The following is an 18,398-nucleotide window of genomic DNA, read 5'->3' on the forward strand; positions in this document are numbered from 1 at the left end:
GAGACAGAGTGGGGAACAGAACAGGCAGACTGGCAAAATACACTGCTGAGAGGAGCAGAGGGAGTGACAGGAGAGGTCTGCTGCGCCATGTCAGACCCTCGCCTGCAGGGTGGCCAGGATCAAAATGGCGCTGCAGAGGCTGTGGACAGCTTTACAGCACTGTGCTCTATCACCTGCGCCACCAGGGGAGGCCCTGTATGTGTGTTTTTTAATAGTCATTTAGACAGATATAAGGTGATATCTTATGGTTTTGATTTGCATTCCTCTAGTGACTAGTGTTGGGCATTTAAAAATGTCTTCTTTAGGGGCCTTCCCGGTGGCGCAGCAGTTGAGCACTGGGTTGCCAAGCTGTCTGTAGCCTCTGCAGCGCTGGTTTGATCCCCAGCTGCTCCCCGACCCCGGAGGAGGGTCCCACATGGCATGCAGACCTCCCCTCAGCAGTGTACTTCGGTCTTTCTGCCTGCTCTGCTCCCCGCTCTGGCTCTGGTGAATTCTCTCACCCTCCCACACTTCTGACTGTACCCAGTGCTTGTATAAATAAATAAATAAATCTTAAAAAATAAAAGTCTTCTTTGTAGAAACATCTATTTAAATCCTTAACCTTTCTTAATGGGGTTATTAGGTTCTTTTTAAACTAGAGTTATAGGAGGTCCTTACATATTTTAGACATTAACTTCTTATCAAATAAATGGTTTACAAATATTTTTCCCATACCATAGGTTGTCTTTTTTACTCTCTTGCTTCCATAACTGTGCAGAAGTTTTTTAGTTTGATAGTCTCACTTGTTCATTTTGTTTTTTTATCTGTGCCCTTAGTGTCATATCCATGAAATCTCTGCCAATACCAACATCATGAAGATTTTCCATTATGTTTTCTTCTAGGGTTTTTAGTTTCAGAACTTCTATTTTAGTCTTTAATCTACCTTGAGTTTATTTTTGAGTATAAGATATGTTCCAAATCCATTCTTTTGCAAGTAAGTATCATTTTTCCCAGTAACATTTGTTGAGAAGATAATTCTTTCCTCATTGCCATATTCAATGGTGAAAAACTGAAAGTTTTCTCTCTAAGGTCAGGAACAAAGGAAGTATGCCCACACTTGCCACTTCTATTCAATACAGTGCTGAAAGTCTTAGCCAGTGCAACTATGCAAAAAAATAAAAATAAAAAATGGGCCTCCCCGGTGGCGCAGCGGTTGAGCGCTGGGTTGCGAAGCTGCCCGCGGTCTCTGCAGCGCCAGTTCGATCCCCGGCTGCTCCCCGGCCACCGGATGAGGGTCCCACATGGTGCGCAGACCTCTCCTGCCGCCCGCTACTCCCCTCAGCAGTGTACTTCGGTCCTTCTGCCTGCTTTGCTCCCCGCTCTGCTCCCCGCTCTGCTCCCCGCTCTGGCTCTGATGAGTTCTCTCACCCTCCCGCGCTTCTGACTGTACCCAGTGCATGTACAAACAAAACAAACAAACAAACAAATAAATAAATAAATAAAAAACATGCCTCTAAAAAAAATAAAATAAAAATTGGAAAGGAAAAAGTAAAATTATCTCTGCAGATGATATTTTTTTCATATGTAGAAAACCCTAAAGACTCCTAAAATAAATTATAACTAATAAATGATTTCAGTTTGCAGGATACAAAATGAACAGACAAAAATCAGCTGGGTTTCTATATACTAACAATTATTCAAAAAGAAGAAAGCACTCCTATTAAGCAATAGCACCAAGAAAGAATAAAATGCCTAAGAGTAAAGTTAACTAAGGAGAATAAACTTAGGTAAGGAGGCGACAGTCGTGTGTATAGAAAACTATAAAAAGAAAGAAATTAAGCAAGACACAATCAAATGGAATAACATTCCTTGCTCATGACAATATTTTAAAATTTCTATACTTCCCAAAGTGAACTATGGATTCAAAGTAATTCTATCAGAATTTCAAAGGCATTTTTTTTTTCACAGAAATAGAACACAACATCTGTATCTATAATTCAACTATTTACTTTCCATGAAATAGTTGTTATTCTAGTAGCATTGCCCATAGAATTAGTTTAGTGAAAATTCTTTTTCTTTCTCAAACCTACCACTTCAGGATCTTAGTTACATTTTGCAAACATGGAAAGAGATTTTTTAAAAACTCTTTAGCGGGGTAGTAAACTCACCGCAGTAGGACTGGAACATATAGATTTCAATTTCAACATGATAATTCACTCGTCATGAGATAAAAGTAATAAATGGGAAACAATTTATTTGGATTGTTTTTTGAATGTATATATTTTTTCACATCAACTAGTATTCAGTTTTTATCATATTCTTTCTGGGAGTTTTCTTATCTATAAAATGGGGATAATCTGCTGCCTACTTCTCAGGGAACCTATAAGAATGAAAGATAAAATAAACCATCTGGAATCACCAAACCCTATGTAGAACTATTATGATGATTTAGATGAAGAATCAGTTTCAAGTTGTGTAACTATCAAAAATCAGGCGAGTAATGAAGAAAGAGAATGACTTACTTGGATGTTTTTAAAAAACTGGAGGCAAAATACCTGGCCCTCATAAATTTATATCTCATATCCATTTAAACTTTCTAGATCTCCCACAAATGAACAATTCTATGTTTACCACAATAGACCTGCAGATTAAAGGAACTTTGTGTACATATGCATTTCCTGATCTCATCTATGAAACTTGAGCAAGTCTCACATGATTCCAAGTTGTTTCTCATGTATTACAGAAGTGAAAGTTCTTAGAGTACGTAACATTTATGGGAAGCTTTATCTTTCTCTTGGGAAAACATTTCTCAGAGAATAAAATGATACAACAATATTCTCTGAGACAGTCAAAGTCTACCTTCTCCCATGTGCTGAAAATGATTATATAAAGAAATTAATTGATATTGAGTATGCATGCCATACGACTGTTATTACATGCTACTTCTGTTCATATAACATTTTCCCCAATGTAGGACATACAATCCTCATATGCCAAGTGGTCAGAAAAGCTAAAAATGCTTACATGCCTGAAAGTATTTCTGCTGACAATAGCTTTATCTCTGCGCTAAAATAAAATGGCTTATTAATATGAACCTCCTCTTCTAGTACCTGATAAGGAATATAGATGAAACCTGTTCAACCAGAGCAGAAACCCCCCACACTTACAAGAAATCAAAGATTTTAAAACCATATTGACAGGGCTGAAATGCATTTACCTGAGCAATTATGTCTGTAATTTCTGCATAACTATGGCACCTTCCTATACAGGATCGAGCCAAAAAGTCTTCTACCAGGCGTGTTCCAATGCCATATCCCCTGTAGATGAAGGAAAGAGTGTATTCTAAAAATGATATTTAAGTAATTAGTGAAATCTGGCAGTGTTGATTTTTCTGTGTAGCACTTGCACAAGTGGAAAATAAATAAAACCAAACTTGTCAAATGGCTATTTGGCAATGGGTTCCTTATTTGTCCCACAGTTTGCAGAAGCAGAGACCAATACATTTGGAAAATATTGTTCAGTCTCTTACGAGCAATGGAGTCTGACTGGAATCAAGACTAATCCAAACTCGACAGTGTAAATTAAAATCAAAGAAGGCTGGTGTCTTTAGCCTAACGTTTCTCACTGGCAACTACCTTTCTTATAATTAGCTATTAAGAGGATCAGAACGAAGGTCTAGCTAACTTGTCTGCTACAGGAGAGGGCACCTGGATTCTCACTCTTTGCTTACTATAGCTGTTAGGCTAGGCGGCTAGACATGTCCAGGATAGGTTCTCAAAGGAGAGGAAGAAGGAAATTGAGAAATCAATTTTTGTTGCCAATGCAGATTTTAGCACTTAGAACTCTGATATTTAATGAAAAGAAAAACAAGAGCCAAGTTAGAAAACTTATTTCTCATTCCAGGGAAATTGAATCTATGGGACTTGGGAGAGAGGGTATTTGTATTATTTGTGCACACCACCACACAGCCAATGGCTGAAGGACAATTCTGAAAGCATTTACTAAGATGCGCTCACAGAATTGAGTGTGGCTAAATGGCTGGGCAGACACCTTCAACGAGATAGGCCTGAGAACTTTCAATCTAGTTGAGGAATATAACTTAGTAGTGGAAATGAAGAGGAATAAAGATACTTTTATAAACCACTGTCACAAAAATGGTTTAATTTCAAAAAATAAAAAATAAATTTAAAAAATATTTTAATTTCATAGCAACATGTATGCAGACAAGTGGAATGATTTGGATGAAGCAATAGAGGATACAAGAGATAAAAGCACCACAGTTTGTAGAGGTAATACTTCCCACATAGCATGTAATATAGGGGAGATTTGATGACTGAATGGTTGGGAAGGAACAGGAGTTAATGTCACAGTGCTCATGAAGTCATTATATCTATGTTATGTTTCTGAACACACAGAAATAATTCCTTTAGCTTACTTGCCTTTTGAGAAAAATGCTTTATAATTCTAGCCAGGATGTTCACTCTTACAAGACCTTAAAAGAACAGAACATGAACTTTGCAAATATAGTTGTACCAGGATTAAAAAATGTTTCCAGTGTTTTGTATATCATTATGCAAATCTACAAATTTGGTTGCTCATGATGGAAACTGTGGTGGAATGTCAAAATATTGTGATCAGAGCAATATGTAATATATATGTATATATATATGAGAAATATGCCCTTGGGGAAAAGTATATTTCCCCTAACTATATATACTATGTCTATATTACATTAAAAATATAAGACTAAGGGCCTCTCCTGGTGGCGCAGCGGTTGAGTGCTGGGCTGCGAAGCTGCCTGCAGCCTCTGCAGCACCGGTTCAATCCCCGGCAGCCGGTGAGGGTCCCACATGGTGTGACAGACCTCTCCTGCCACACCCGCTGCTCCCCTCAGCAGTGTATTTCTCCATCAGTCTGCCTGTTCTATTCCCCAGTCTGGCTCTGGTGAATTCTCTCACCCTCCCACGCTTCTGACTGTACCCAGTGCTTGTATATAAATAAATAAATAAATAAATCTTAAAAAAAAAAAAAAAGACTAAGCAAAAGCTATTAAAGAAATACAAATGTGAACTACTGCTTTTTCTAAGGTCTTTCTGGAGACTCAAAATTTATTCTTCAATATTTCATTCATAGTGTTAAAATTGGTTAAATACTTACAAAAAGGTATTTTTTAATGAGATGTGTGTCTTCATTTTCTACAGCTATTCCACACAATAATGCAACTTAACATAAGCTAAATGAAATGGAATAACTTCTGGAAATGCTGTATCACATGTGTAAGTGTGCCCTAAGTAAAACAAACTAAGAAGCTCCCACAGTTTAGTTGAGAGTATGCTTTTGAATAATTAAGAAAAAATGCAGTAACAAAAAAAAATCACATGGGCCAAAATAAACACAGGACAATGGGAAAAGAAAATTTCGATAGAGAAAGGCTAAGCATACTGAAAGGAAGGAACCAAAGTTTCAAATAAAATCTTTCAAACTTTCTATTTTTTTTTGTTCTGAATTCTAACAGAAATTGCAATAAATCATTTTTCTAAAAAGCTCTAGAATGCCCAATAAGGTTGTTTCCCCTCCTGTCTAACTAAATTTTCTAATTAGTACAGGTTTTCTAATCTTTACCCTTTCCAGGATCCATAATTGAAAGATTCAAAATATTGACAGATATCTGATTATTGGACAATAATCTGATGATTACTGATGATCTTATAATTCTGAGGAATTTAAAAGGCAGAGAAATCCCCATTATTTAAGCAGGGAGAATGAGCTTTATTAAAAGAGGATGGTGTCGGTTTTTTTATTCAGTATAGATTTTAGAATAAAGAATAATAATGATAAAAGCATTCAAATAATAAAAACACTATGTTAGAAAATGAAAATTTCCCTTTTATCTTTAATTCCCAATCTCCCAGTTCTCTTAAACAACTACAATTAGTAGTTCTTTTTGCGTAGACTTCCACAGATGGTCTATGCTTGTATAAGCATACATTTATGTTTGAAAGAGTTTTATTAAAAGACTGGAAGGACCCAATTTAATTAGCCATCATATTGTTAAGAGAACTATTTCAGTTTTACCACACCCTTTGCTTGTAAGTGACTAGCAAATAGATTATTTCTAACTTTAAAAAAGTCCGATACTTGAAATTCATAGGAAAAAAATTCCTTATTTTATGGTACCAACCCAAATGCCATTGTAGGGAATTATGTCAAGTCTATGATGCAATTTATTGCACTAAAAGTGCTGGTGAAATGGAATAAGGGAAGTCATTAGAGGCAGACAAAATGCAGAGGATGTTGAGACATGCTGTGTTTTCCACAATAAGGAAAGACTTCTACTTACATTTTATCTAAATATTTATTCACATCTTCATCTTTTTCATAATCCTTACACAGTTGGGCAACCAGGGCTCCATAGGTTAGAACAAAAAGATCCTTGTTCTGGAGAAAGATAATGATAAAATTACCAACAATAAATTACTTTTTTCCTAAAATTAAAAATCTTATTGTCAAAAGTAGTCTTCAAGATCATGTGTTCCTTTTTTCTATCTCCTACTAATTATTTAACAATTTTTTAAACAATTTTATTTAACAGTTTTTTCACAATTTTATTTAACAATTATTTAACAATTTTTACTTTTTGAGAGCACTGCACCCATATTTGGATATATCGTTGAGGGGGGGAGAAGAAATTAATAATACACATTTCTTAACATTAAAACATCTTATGCATTTGCTTGCATAATGTAAGTTGTGATGCATTTACATGGAGGAAGTTTTTTAAAAAACTGACAAAATAAATTCTTACTGTTCTAGAATGGCCTTTGGTATATGCTGACCATGCTATAAAGAATTGAGGGGGACTTCTCAGGAATCTGCACAATCCTCATGGGTTCCAGATCTGCCAAGGGGACCATCAGGATGAACCCAATTATAGCAGAAGTTTATAAGTTATATTTTTCTTTACACTTAGAGAAAAGAATTTGTACTTTCTTTCCGGATCTCCAAAATAATCTTTGGAGTGAATTAAAAGTAAAACTAATACTAGGATAGTTTAGGTTTAGTTTAGCATAGATAGGGTGAAAATAAGAGAAACAAAATGCTAAGTTCAATCAATCTATTTGTTTCTGCTCTCTTGTTAATCTTTTGTTTCTATGCTTTAATACTATTTAAGAAAGGAAAGGGGATTTTAGAGACAATTTATTCAAATTCTCTCAGTCCTACAGAAGCAGGAATGAGGTCTTGGGAGGAATGAGTGACTTGCCCAATTGCCCAGCATTTGGCAGAGCTGGGTTGGAGCCTTGACTGAAGGCTCCACTCTGACATAGCAATTATCTCTGAAGGGCACAAAAGCAAACACTGTTTGGAATACAAGTGGGTGGGAGGTGGAGGTAAGAAAGGGAAGCACTGTCGAAGATAACTTTTTCTGCATGATCTTGCATTTTCATAAAAGGTCAAACATGGAGGGCCCCCCTGGTGGCGCAGAGGTTGAGCGCTGGGCTGGGAGGCTGCCCACAGCCTCTGCAGCTCCGCTCCCGGCCGCCGGCGAGGGTCCCACAAAAAAAAAAAAAAAAAAAGGTCAAACATGGATTCCAGGGTACAAGAGGTATCCTTACTCTAGGCCCAGATATCTTGCGTAACCTAGCATTGGGGTGGGGGTGGGGGGAAAATAAGGCCTTTATAGTATGGATTTTATTTTTTTCTTTTAAGTGTAGGCGGAAATGGTTCAACAAATCAACATTTGTGACAGCATGGATGGAAAGAGAGGGGACTGAGCTATAAAAAGTACAAAATAAATCAGGAGAAAGACAATTACCAGAAACAGGTAAAAAGTAAACCAAAACAAACCCTAGATATGACTGTGGAATTGAGACTATGAGAGGGGAGTATGTGGGAGTGAGGTCTACGTGGTAAGGGGTGTCCAGTGGACTAAAGGACTGTGGACTTTGGTGGTGGGCATAGTGCGGAAAATGCATCTGAAGAGGTATGAACCTATATCCATAAATCATCTAGAGTGTGTAAGCCAATGTTACCTCAGTATAAATCGATACAATAAAAATATAAATTAAAAAAGTGACTTCTATAAAATGTTACATAATTTTAATTCAAATTCTTCCAAAATTGACCCAACATACCAATGTTCACTCTCTTATGTAAGGGTTTGTATCATGACAATATATGTCTGTAATTGGGTAGAATGTTATAATTAAATAAATTTTAATAGATATAATCTATTATATGGCACATGGAGACATACTTAATATTGAAAAGTATAGATCAAAATATCAAATATGTGTGGAATATATATTATATACATTAATTAACATTACATTAAGGACACTAATATATACAATTCAGATATGGAAAAACAATGAGTACATTAATATTTCTACTAGGAAACAAGGGATGTAAAGCAAGTATTTTAAACAAAAATATTCTTAAATCACTGAAGGGTTGCCATACGTTCAATTTTAATTTTGTTCCTATTTAAATCTTTCAAAAACCTAATCATAAATCACAGAAAATGCCTGTAAATTATATATGAACTATCTGCCAAACATTAAGGGGTCGCAGCAGAAGATTAATTACTGCTGTGTTCTGATACTGCTGCAGAAAATAAGCAAAGGTTGGGAGAGGAAGCAAGAAGAGGAGAGTGGGGGGAGAAAGAGAGAGAGAATGTCATTATTTCAGGTTGGTCTAAATTATAATTATTAATGAACACAATGCTGAAGCTCTGCCATGTAGTTAGGGCATATTTTTATCTCCTTTTTCTCTTTTTCAAATTCTTTTGTTTTACTTCTGCTAGCAAAAACCCATTCTCTCTCTCTCTCTCTCTCTCTCTCTCTCTGTTATTCTGATGGTTATTAATTATATTTAACTTCCAGCTGACTTTCATGTTTAATACCCACAAATACCAGTCTTCTGATTCAGTTTCATGACCAAATCGGTACCTTGAAGACATGTCCAAAAGGGCCTCAAACTCATACCACTGATCATAAGAAAGGTCAACATAGATTATCTCCATAGTTGTTAAAATAAAAAACAATTATTTTCATATATGAGAAATAGAACACTATTAATTCTTTCAGGAGGTTTTGGATATATGTAAAACAGGTAATTTAGGTACAAAAAGAGGTATCTACATTTTTTTTTTTAGTATTTGAAAGTCCCACATAAAAATAAATCAAGATCCTAGAATATCAGAGGGCACGTCTGCAGTCATTCCCCTGAGATGTGCCAGTTAGTCAGACAATTCTAAGTAACTATGGCTGAAATTACATAATTTTATGCAATGTCTATCAGTCTTCCAAAATAATTAACAGGACTTTAAACTTAATGATGCATTTTCACATCTGTAACTTTTGAATGCCTAAAACTATAATCAGAGAGGATTGAAGATTTCCCCAAATGTAATTTACAAATAATTGCTTTAAATATCGCTCTACACTTAGACTATACAGAAGGATAATAGTACATACAAACTTACAATCAAAACTACTTAAGACTAGGAGATATAATTTTGATACTGAGTTTTTGTTGACCTATTCCTATTTAAATTACTATATCATAAATTATATACATTTCATTTCCTAGTCCATGAATTAGGAAATACAACAAATTATAAGGAAATATAAGCATTGCTTAATCATTTCATATTTTCTGTCAGAGACAAAAACTTGCCTCTTCTGTAACTAAAATTAGTCAGAAAAGGAGACCCTAGCATCATCTATGATTTACTCCTCTAAATACTAGTACTGCTGAAAAAGTCAGCTGATAGCATCACCTTTCAAAATAAATCAGAAATCACTCAAAAAAGTTTTCTACAAAACAGAAAAAAATCTCTTTGGGAATATTTTTATCAAAAGTTCTTACTATTTTATGATATTCCGGTCTTCTGTGTGCCCGTCGAGACATATTTCTTGATAAACAATGTGATTTTCTTTTGTTGGCTTTTACCTTTAAGGTATTATTTATCTTTGATCTTCTTTTGTTTTCCCAAGTTCTTCCTTGCTTGGAGACACAGCGCTACTGCTGCACTCTACTGCTTTTGCTCTTTGCTGAGCCCAAGAGGAAAACAGTCAGAAAAGGACTCAATCTTGTAACCACGTTCCTTGCCACTGACCAACACTACTTCACTGGTGGAGAGGAATTGTAATTTAGAAGCATAAAAGCTGATAATGGGAAGTCAGGCCAGAAGCACCAGTTACTGAAAATTCTTTAGCCCAAGGGAGTATAAGAGTGGTGTTTTGCTCTCATGCCAAGACATTGTTGTAATATCACAATCAGAAATCTTCACAATCCAAGATAGACCTAAATGTTAGCATCATTCTGTCTTTTATTGATTGCTGTGTGAATTAGAGACAGCATCAGCAATCCATAGGCACTAAATCCTGGGCTCAGACCTAAGCAACTCTAAAGGCTTTCACAGAACTATATTTTGTGTGATGACAAAATTCAAGTCATCATAAAGAGCAATTTTTTAAGGAGTGATGGAATTGCGTGCCGGTATTTTCCTATAAAACTTGATCAAAATGGGTGTTCTACAGTTTAATAATGTATAATGATTCTGGCAGAGAAAGCAACATCTTAGTTTTCTTTTGATAGTCCCTGAAATGTTTGCTTTTAAGGCTCTCTTTACTTATGTAGAAGTGTAGATATTTAAAGTTAAAACAACAAACCCTTTGATCTTGACAACTGCAGGACATGAAAGGTCAAAACTCTTCCAAAAATAGAAGTATAAAATGCAGGTTAAGTAAATAGTTTCTACATCTTAAGGTTTTAATCCATTAGCCCTATTTGATGGAAAATTCTTCCTATAAAGTGACTGACTACTGTCTTTGAAGCAAACTGTGGTGTAGTTGAAAGAATCTGGAAGGAGTTGGAAGACTCAAGCTAAGCCACAGTGCCACCATTTTACAGGCTGCATGACCTTGGACTATTTTATTGCTCTATGGCTCAGTTTCCACATCTGCCGAATGGCAGTCATAATACCACCTCACAGAATAATTGTGAGTATCAAAGAGATAATGTGTGCTATAAAACACATTCTAATGAACTATACAAACACTAATTACTATAGATTGTTCTTGTAGGTGGCTATCTGCTACAATATTGAAGGTAATTCTGTTGGTACCTATGCTGTATGTTCCATTCTCAGGAAAATCAGTTTTGCTTAGTTGTGGGGTATGGGGAACTTTTAACAGCAAATCAATAATACCTCTATCTATATAAGAAATACCACTACAACATGATTTTCACTTTTTTATCTCCTTTTAATTCATCTACAATCTGTGAGGTTGTCAATATGGAATTATTAACCATTTTATAAGATAGGAATCTGAAAATCAGAGAGGTTAAGAAATTTGTTCAATGTTAGCTTGAGAGTAGGCACAAAAAGATGGGGTTGAACTAAATTTGCTGACTCCAAATGAAAAAAAATTCTGCTGCTCATTCCATGTTAAAGTGAAATATTTTAGAGTCATATAAGCTACTAAGGTATGGGGACAGCAGCTCTCTTCTTATTCATCCTCCCTGCTCTTGGCAGTTCTAGGTTCTGAATGAGAGATTCTTTAAGAAAAACAGAAAAATTCTATGTACTTGGTAGCTGGGGAGTTGTGGTGTAAGAATCAGTTTCATTGAGCTCTGATGATTCTGGTGTGGTGACATCAGGGCCACCCTGAGAATTCAGGATATAATGGGCACACAGAAAATGACAAAAGGCATAATATCTTTGCTAATTTTATTATGATGGAGTAGTTAAAATTAGCCCTTTTGACAAATTTCGCCTTCAGTCTTGGCTATACTAAAACATTATTGTTTCTGGTGATATACTTTTTATTTTTATGGTACAGCTTGGAGTGTGTCACTTGTAAGCAGCATGATTAATTTTTATTCACTCTGTGAATTTACTCTGGCTCTGATGTGATAGGTAAGAGCATGTGCCAGACCACCTGGGTCCCAATCCTGGCTCTCCCTTTCATCTCTGTGAGGCCTGAGCTATTTCCATTATTTCTCTACACCTCAGTTTTCTCATCTGTATAAAGCTGATAATAACATTAGTACTACGTCATAAAGTTATTGTGGGGTTTAGAATAGTTTCTGGCATGTAGTAAATTGTTATCTAAAATTGTTTCTGTCGTTATTGATGTGTTGGGTCTCATTTTGACCATTATTTTGTGTATTCTTTTTACCATCCTTTCCCCTTTGTTTACTATTTCTTTCATTTTTTTTCCATTTCCTCTGTTTTAAATGGTCTATATATTGTATTTCTATTATTTAGTGATTATTATTTAGTGATTATCCAATTATTGTTGCTTTATTGAGTTATAATTGATGTGTAATTTGATTAATTTGACATGTGAAATCATCAAATCAATGTAATAACATTTCCATCACTCCTGTTTTAATTATTTTCTCAGATTCTTTATTTGCCTATTTTTCATGCATCGATGGTAATTGTTATGAGGACAAAATAACAGTCAAGATAGTGTATATCTCCCCTGTGATCCAGAGCCCACCCTGAACCACATTTTCCAACTCATACACAAAGCCAACATTTCCCCTGCTCTAGATGGACCCAGGACCAGGTAACAGAGTAGCTGTAGTCTGCGTAGTCTGCAGAGTAGCCAAGTAGCCATAGTCTGCATTCCCCAAAGTCCACCAGTCCTGAGATGTTTCCCCTGTCCTCCCTTGACTTTCCCATGGAAACCCCAGTAAAGGGTCTGGCTAAGCCTTTCCCCTCCTCTTTTTGCCTTCTGTCCCATTCTGGTGGCCTGAGCAGCCTGCTGTGCCTTCCTCAAATGGCAAAACAATAATTCTTCTTTCCATGCGTTGACCATTCCAGGTTATCATTCAATCACCTCCATAAATTAAGATCCTAGAGCTACAAATGGACATAACTCCCAAAAGTCTGCTTATGCTCTTGGAGATTCTTCTTATTCCTACTCCTCCACCCCTAAGCAAGTACAAGTCTGTTTTCTGTCCATATAGATCAATTTACTTTGTTTAGAATTTTATTTAAATATAGTCATACATTTTGTAGTCGTGTGCCTGAATTCTTCCATTCAGAAAATTACTTTTAATTCCTTCCTGTTATTGTATATATGTTGATAGCTTATTCTCTTTTTTGCTGAGTGGTATTCTTTTATATAGGTATATAACACTGTTGATTCTTTCATCTGTTGATAGACATTTGTGTTGTTTTCAGTTTGCAACTATTATAAATAAAATTGCTATGGACATACAAGTTTTCATGTAGACATATATTTTCATTTTTCTCAAGTAAATAATTAGGGGATAAATGACTATGTTATAAGGCAGGAGAATATTTAACATTTAAAGAAAACAACAATTTTCCAAACTGGCTGTTCCATTTTACATTTCCAAAGTTAAGAGTGAGGGTTGCAGCTACCTTGCATTATCACCTGACCGGCAAGGTCAGTCTTTTCAATTTTATTGATTTTAGTAGTGATATCTTATGATAACTAGGTAGTGTTTTAGTTGTAACTTTTGAAATAAAAATATTTCTACAGCTAATCTTTAAATAAAGGAATTTTAGAATATATATGTACTTGTATCGTCCGTCAGAATTCATTTTTCTCTGTGCTGAATTGTATCTTTTAATAATCTTTTGAATGAAGTTTTGAGGGTGTTAAATTCCCTTAGTCTTCAAATATCTTTATCTTGCTCTGTCTTAAGTGGTAATTTAGTTGGTATCAAGCACACTGTGGGTATTGTTGGCTGGTGTCTATTGTTCCTAATGAGAAGTACCCTGTCAGTCTATTGGCCTTGTTCTGTGGGTTATGTCTTTTCTTTCTCTTTTAAGACTATGTCTTTTATTGTTCACATTCTGCTGTTTTACTATGATACAACTACACTTAGGTCTATTTTTAACACTGCTAAGAACATCTAACACTCTTTTGATGTGAATTTTTTTTTTGATTCCACAACATTCTCAGTTATTTCTCTTCAAATATTACTTCTCTGCCTATACTTTCATTTTTTTTCTTCTGGAACTGTTATTATACAAACCATGGAGGTGTTTAATCTCCTTTCTGTTTTCCATAACTGCTTTTTAAAATATATTATTTAATTTCATTGTCTTTGTGTACTGGTCTTTGGGTGATTTCCTCAACATGATGTTTTAATTCATTGATTATATATTAGAATGTTTATTTGAGAATGTTTATTTGAGAATAAACATTGTTTATTTGAGAATAAAAAATGATATTCATTTTTTGAGTCCAACCAAATCTAATCCATGCATGCCTTTTATCTAGAAGCTATACAATATTTTCTGATTACATAGAGAAAACTTCTTAAATATTTGATCATTTTATTGCTTTGCAAACAAATCATCCTCTTGTTAGTGCAAAGATATACTGAAGAATCTTCTCCCTTCACCTATACCAGATGAATCCCTCCTGTGGTTTCTTCCAGCTGTAATCTGAAGTGCATTTATTGCTTCAGGATTCATGGGCTACACAAGGAAAGATGCTAGAATCCTTTAAACATGTAAGGATGATGGGTCACTTGACACAACCAGTTTAACCAGTAAGCTTCCATAAAATGATTATAGCTGCTGGAGTCCAGCGATCAGAAAGGGCCACAGCTGATTTGTGTAAGAGCTTCCCAAGATGAGCCCGACTTTTCAGAGTCTTATATCTTCTCTGCAGAAAAGTGGAACCTGTATTAATTCTTTAATTGGTGCTTTGACTATTGGTGGGCAACAACTGTTCTCCTCTTTCACGTTTGGATGTCCCTGTCAGGTTGGGAAAAATTTCTATTACGGGTCTGCTTTTCTAGTCATCCCTACCTTGATCCTCCTGGTTGTGGGCTATGCTCTGAGAAGCCAGATGTGGACAATTACTACTGAATACTGCTGCAGCTGTGCCCCTCGGCACCGGAAAATCAGCCTCCTGGAACGCAAGCTGGCTTGCCTTAGGTTCTTCAGCATCACCAAGAGGGCACTTGTGGCTCCATTAACTTGGCTGGCGGTGACCTTGCTGACAGGTACCTACTATGAATGTGCAGCGAGCGAATTTGCATCTGTGGACCATTACCCAGTGTTTGACAATATCAGTGCCAGCAAACGAGAAGAGCTCCTCGCTAGCTTTCCATGTTACTCATCAGATTTACCCGATATGACGCTGGTGAGAGATGATATAACTCTTCTGCACAGATACCAGTCACAAGTAAGTTCTTAATTTTTCCCCCTGATACGCTACTAGACCCACTGGCAACATTTCATAGTCCTGCTGCTTCTCATATGGTCTGTATGGAATATAAACTAGAAGCCATTCATCAAAGTGATTTCTGAGTGGCTGCATAAATATAGTTAGTATGTTGGTCTTTGGAATCTTCAGACCTGCATTAGAGTCTTGTTTTGCCATTTATTAACCTGCAAAAGTGAGAAAATTACAAGACTTACCCATGATTCACTTTTATTAAATATTAAATGTTAATAGTATCTCCCACAAAGGGCTGGTGTGAGGAATAAATGAGTTAAACATTTAAAGTGCTCAGTACTGGGTGCAGAATCTACATTTAAAACAATGAATTTTAGACATTGTTATTAATATTATATTACTATATTATTAAGTTCCGTCTTTCTGCATATATATCCTTAAATATGCATTCTTGTATATTAGAATATCATCTAAAATGATAGGAAGTCTAATGATTAAAAATAAATTCCAAGGACATTTCCAAATTTAGTGTCCATGAACAGGTTTATGTCAGGTAGTGGGGTGAGGTGAGGAGAGGACTGAAATTACTATATTTATGTTATATTTTAAATTGCAAAAAGGGATATTTTGTCATTTGAATGTCATTGGCCTTCATCAATGTCTCCAAAGGATTTGGGGGGAAATGCATTTCAAACTATGCAGTGTAGTAAACACCTGTTATTTTTAAAACCACTTATTGCTAAGACATTCACGTTCTTTGACTCAGAACTTTTCAGTTATTAAAATTTAGAAGTGCTAATGCTGTTTACTATCAACATGGAAGTGCTGAAAATTAGAAATCCCTTAGGTAGGTTTTGTCAAAACCTTATTCTATTAGCCCTAAAGTACAGACACAAGAGTTAAGATATGTGAAAAGTAAAAAGATCAATGGGGAAATTTTAACTTTAAAAACTGTTCTTGGGCCTCCCCGGTGGCGCAGTGGTTGAGCGCTGGGTTGCGAAGCTGCCCGCAGCCTCTGCAGCACCAGTTCAATCCCCGGCTGCTCCCCGGCCACCAGAGGAGGGTCCCACATGGTGCGCAGACCTCTCCTGCTGCCCGCTGCTACCCTCAGCAGTGTGCTTCGGTCCTTCTGCCTGCTCTGCTCCCCGCTCTGGCTCTAGTGAATTCTCACCCTCCTGTGCTTCTGACTGTACCCAGTGCTTGTATAAATAAATAAATAAATCTTAAAAAAAAAAAAAACAAAAAACTGTTCTTGCTTAAGAAATACTAAGATGTAATAAACAATGGTAAGATTTTCTTAAAGTCAAAATAAAATGTCTTATTTAATGCTTGCACAGACTTACGTGAAAAGATAGTTTTGTAGTTCAAAATGTCAGAGGATTTTTTGTTTAGTGATAACAAACTGATATTTACTGATACTATATAGTATAAAAATATTTCATATCTTAATTCTAATCCTAATAATTTTGAGAGGCAGTTATAAACAACCCCATTTTAGTGAAAACTGAAGTTCTGAGAGTTCATGCTACTTTCATAAGTTCATAGAGCTAGTAAATGACAAGATAGCCAAAGATCATGCTGTTTCTATTTCACCAAGATGTCTTTGCAACCTTGAACTTCAATTTATTTGAGGAACACACATTCCACACAGTTGGTTTGTTCTGTATTGACATAAGATCCTATTTGCTCAAAGATCTTTTCCATCCATATTTCCTAAAACATCTTCCTGACATTACTTCCAACCCATTTCAATATCTCTTCTACACCCAGCCCCCCAAAAATCTTTCTAAGTGCAAATTAGATAATGACCCTCCCACCCCAATCCTTCAATGATTTTCTGATGCCCTACATACAAAGCCAAATTTTGGGCATGCCATTCAAATTCCTTCAATATCTGGCTCATGGTCACTTTTTTCATATGGCTTCTATGACCTTGTGAATCCAAACTTTCTGAGGTTCTCCAGCTCTTCACACTCTTATTTTTCTGTCTACTTCCCTTTTAAAAATTTTCTTCAGCTTCCTGGATTTGGTGAAATCCTCTTTAATAGTTTAAGACTGAGCATTATCTTTTCCAGGACACATTCCTGATACTCCTCTCCCTGACATAAGTGATTTTTCTTCCATTGTGCTTCCATGAGCCCTGTGTTTACTCATATCAAAAACTTTCTACCATTATTTCTTGGTTTGCTGGTTTGTCTTTCTCTTTAGTCTTAAATACCCTGGAAAGAATGAATGTGTCATAAATTATTCATCTTGGAGTTCCCCTAACAAAGCACAATGTACTAACTGTGGTTAGAGGTCAACCTGGGGCTGAAGAAATGATAGCTCATGAAATAATGGGCATCTGAGATGGCCTTTCCTTCCACATACCAGCCTCCATTAGTTTAAATTGTGATGAATCACTTGGTATGTTTTAGCCTTCAAGAAGTGCATCTGCCTTCAAGAAGTGCATCTGGCACACATTGGTCATGCCAGGCTTGTTGGTGAACCACAAGCTGTAGAAAAGAAAAGAAAAAAAAAAAACAACAACTTACCTCCCAGTCTGTGTCTCATGTTGCTAGCTTCCCTAAATATGTGGAACTTGTCTCAATTTATATAACATGCTAAATATTGAAAAAAGAATAGTTTTTTTTTAGAGATTTATTTATGCACACAAGAACTGGGGTACAGGCCAGAGGTGCGGGGTTGGGGGGCGAGAGAATTCACCAGAGACAGAGTGGGGGACAGAACAGGTAGATTGACTGAAACACACTGCTGAGGGGAGCAGTGGGCGAGTCAGGAGAGGTCTGCTGCGCCATGTGGATTGCTCCCTGCCCGTCTGGGGAATCGAATTCGTGCTGCAGTGGCTGTGGATAGCTTCATAGGTTGTGTCTTTTTTTTTTTTTTCAATTAAATAATTGGTTTATTTTTATTTTTTTTAAATAATAAATTTTATTTTTATATTCCCCATACAATTGCAACCCCCCCATTCTGACCCCAATCCCTCCCCTCCCACCCCCCACCCCCCAAAAAGTGTCTCTGGTTCATAGTTTTTGTTGATTTTGATTTTCACTTTCTTATAGTTATTCATTTTCCTGGTCCTTTATGTAAGTTTTCTAGATTCCTGCTATGAGTGAGACCATCGGTATTTTTCTTTTTCTTTTTGGCTTATTTCGCTGAGCATGATCCCTTCCAGCGCCATCCATGTTGCTGCAAATTGCATGTGTTTATCTTGAAAAAAGAATAGTTTTAAAA

The 18,398-nt window shown here is 36.1% G+C and overlaps 2 protein-coding genes across 4 annotated transcripts in view; one reads left to right on the forward strand and one right to left on the reverse strand.

Annotated features, from left to right (window-relative positions):
* Nucleotides 1-9,912, reverse strand: part of TRAPPC3L (trafficking protein particle complex subunit 3L) — a 40,952-nt gene extending 31,040 nt beyond the window's left edge. The window contains exons 1-4 of one of the 2 annotated variants that reach the window (XM_054699122.1): nucleotides 9,850-9,912; nucleotides 6,320-6,417; nucleotides 5,655-5,666; nucleotides 3,197-3,308 (exon numbers count right to left, since the gene is read on the reverse strand). In XM_054699122.1, coding sequence (XP_054555097.1) covers nucleotides 3,197-3,308; nucleotides 5,655-5,666; nucleotides 6,320-6,417; nucleotides 9,850-9,891 — 264 coding nt within the window. In that variant the 5' untranslated portion in view covers nucleotides 9,892-9,912. The remainder of the gene's footprint in view (nucleotides 1-3,196; nucleotides 3,309-5,654; nucleotides 5,667-6,319; nucleotides 6,418-9,849) is intronic. The other variant, XM_037520288.2, reaches the window with a different exon arrangement.
* The window catches only part of CALHM4 (calcium homeostasis modulator family member 4), a 34,782-nt gene that overhangs the window by 14,675 nt on the left and 1,709 nt on the right, over nucleotides 1-18,398 (forward strand). Inside the window, exon 1 of one of the 2 annotated variants that reach the window (XM_037520281.2) lies at nucleotides 14,460-15,170. The exons of the other annotated variant lie outside the window; for it this stretch is intronic. Within the exon in view, the coding sequence (XP_037376178.1) occupies nucleotides 14,613-15,170 (558 nt within the window). The 5' untranslated portion in view covers nucleotides 14,460-14,612. Of the gene's footprint in view, nucleotides 1-14,459; nucleotides 15,171-18,398 lie in introns of those variants that run through there. 2 annotated transcript variants of the gene reach the window in all.

The sequence above is a fragment of the Talpa occidentalis genome, unplaced genomic scaffold, assembly GCF_014898055.3.
Source record: "Talpa occidentalis isolate TD23 unplaced genomic scaffold, MPIMG_talOcc4v2.1 talOcc4.2, whole genome shotgun sequence".
Classification (NCBI taxonomy): domain Eukaryota; kingdom Metazoa; phylum Chordata; class Mammalia; order Eulipotyphla; family Talpidae; genus Talpa; species Talpa occidentalis.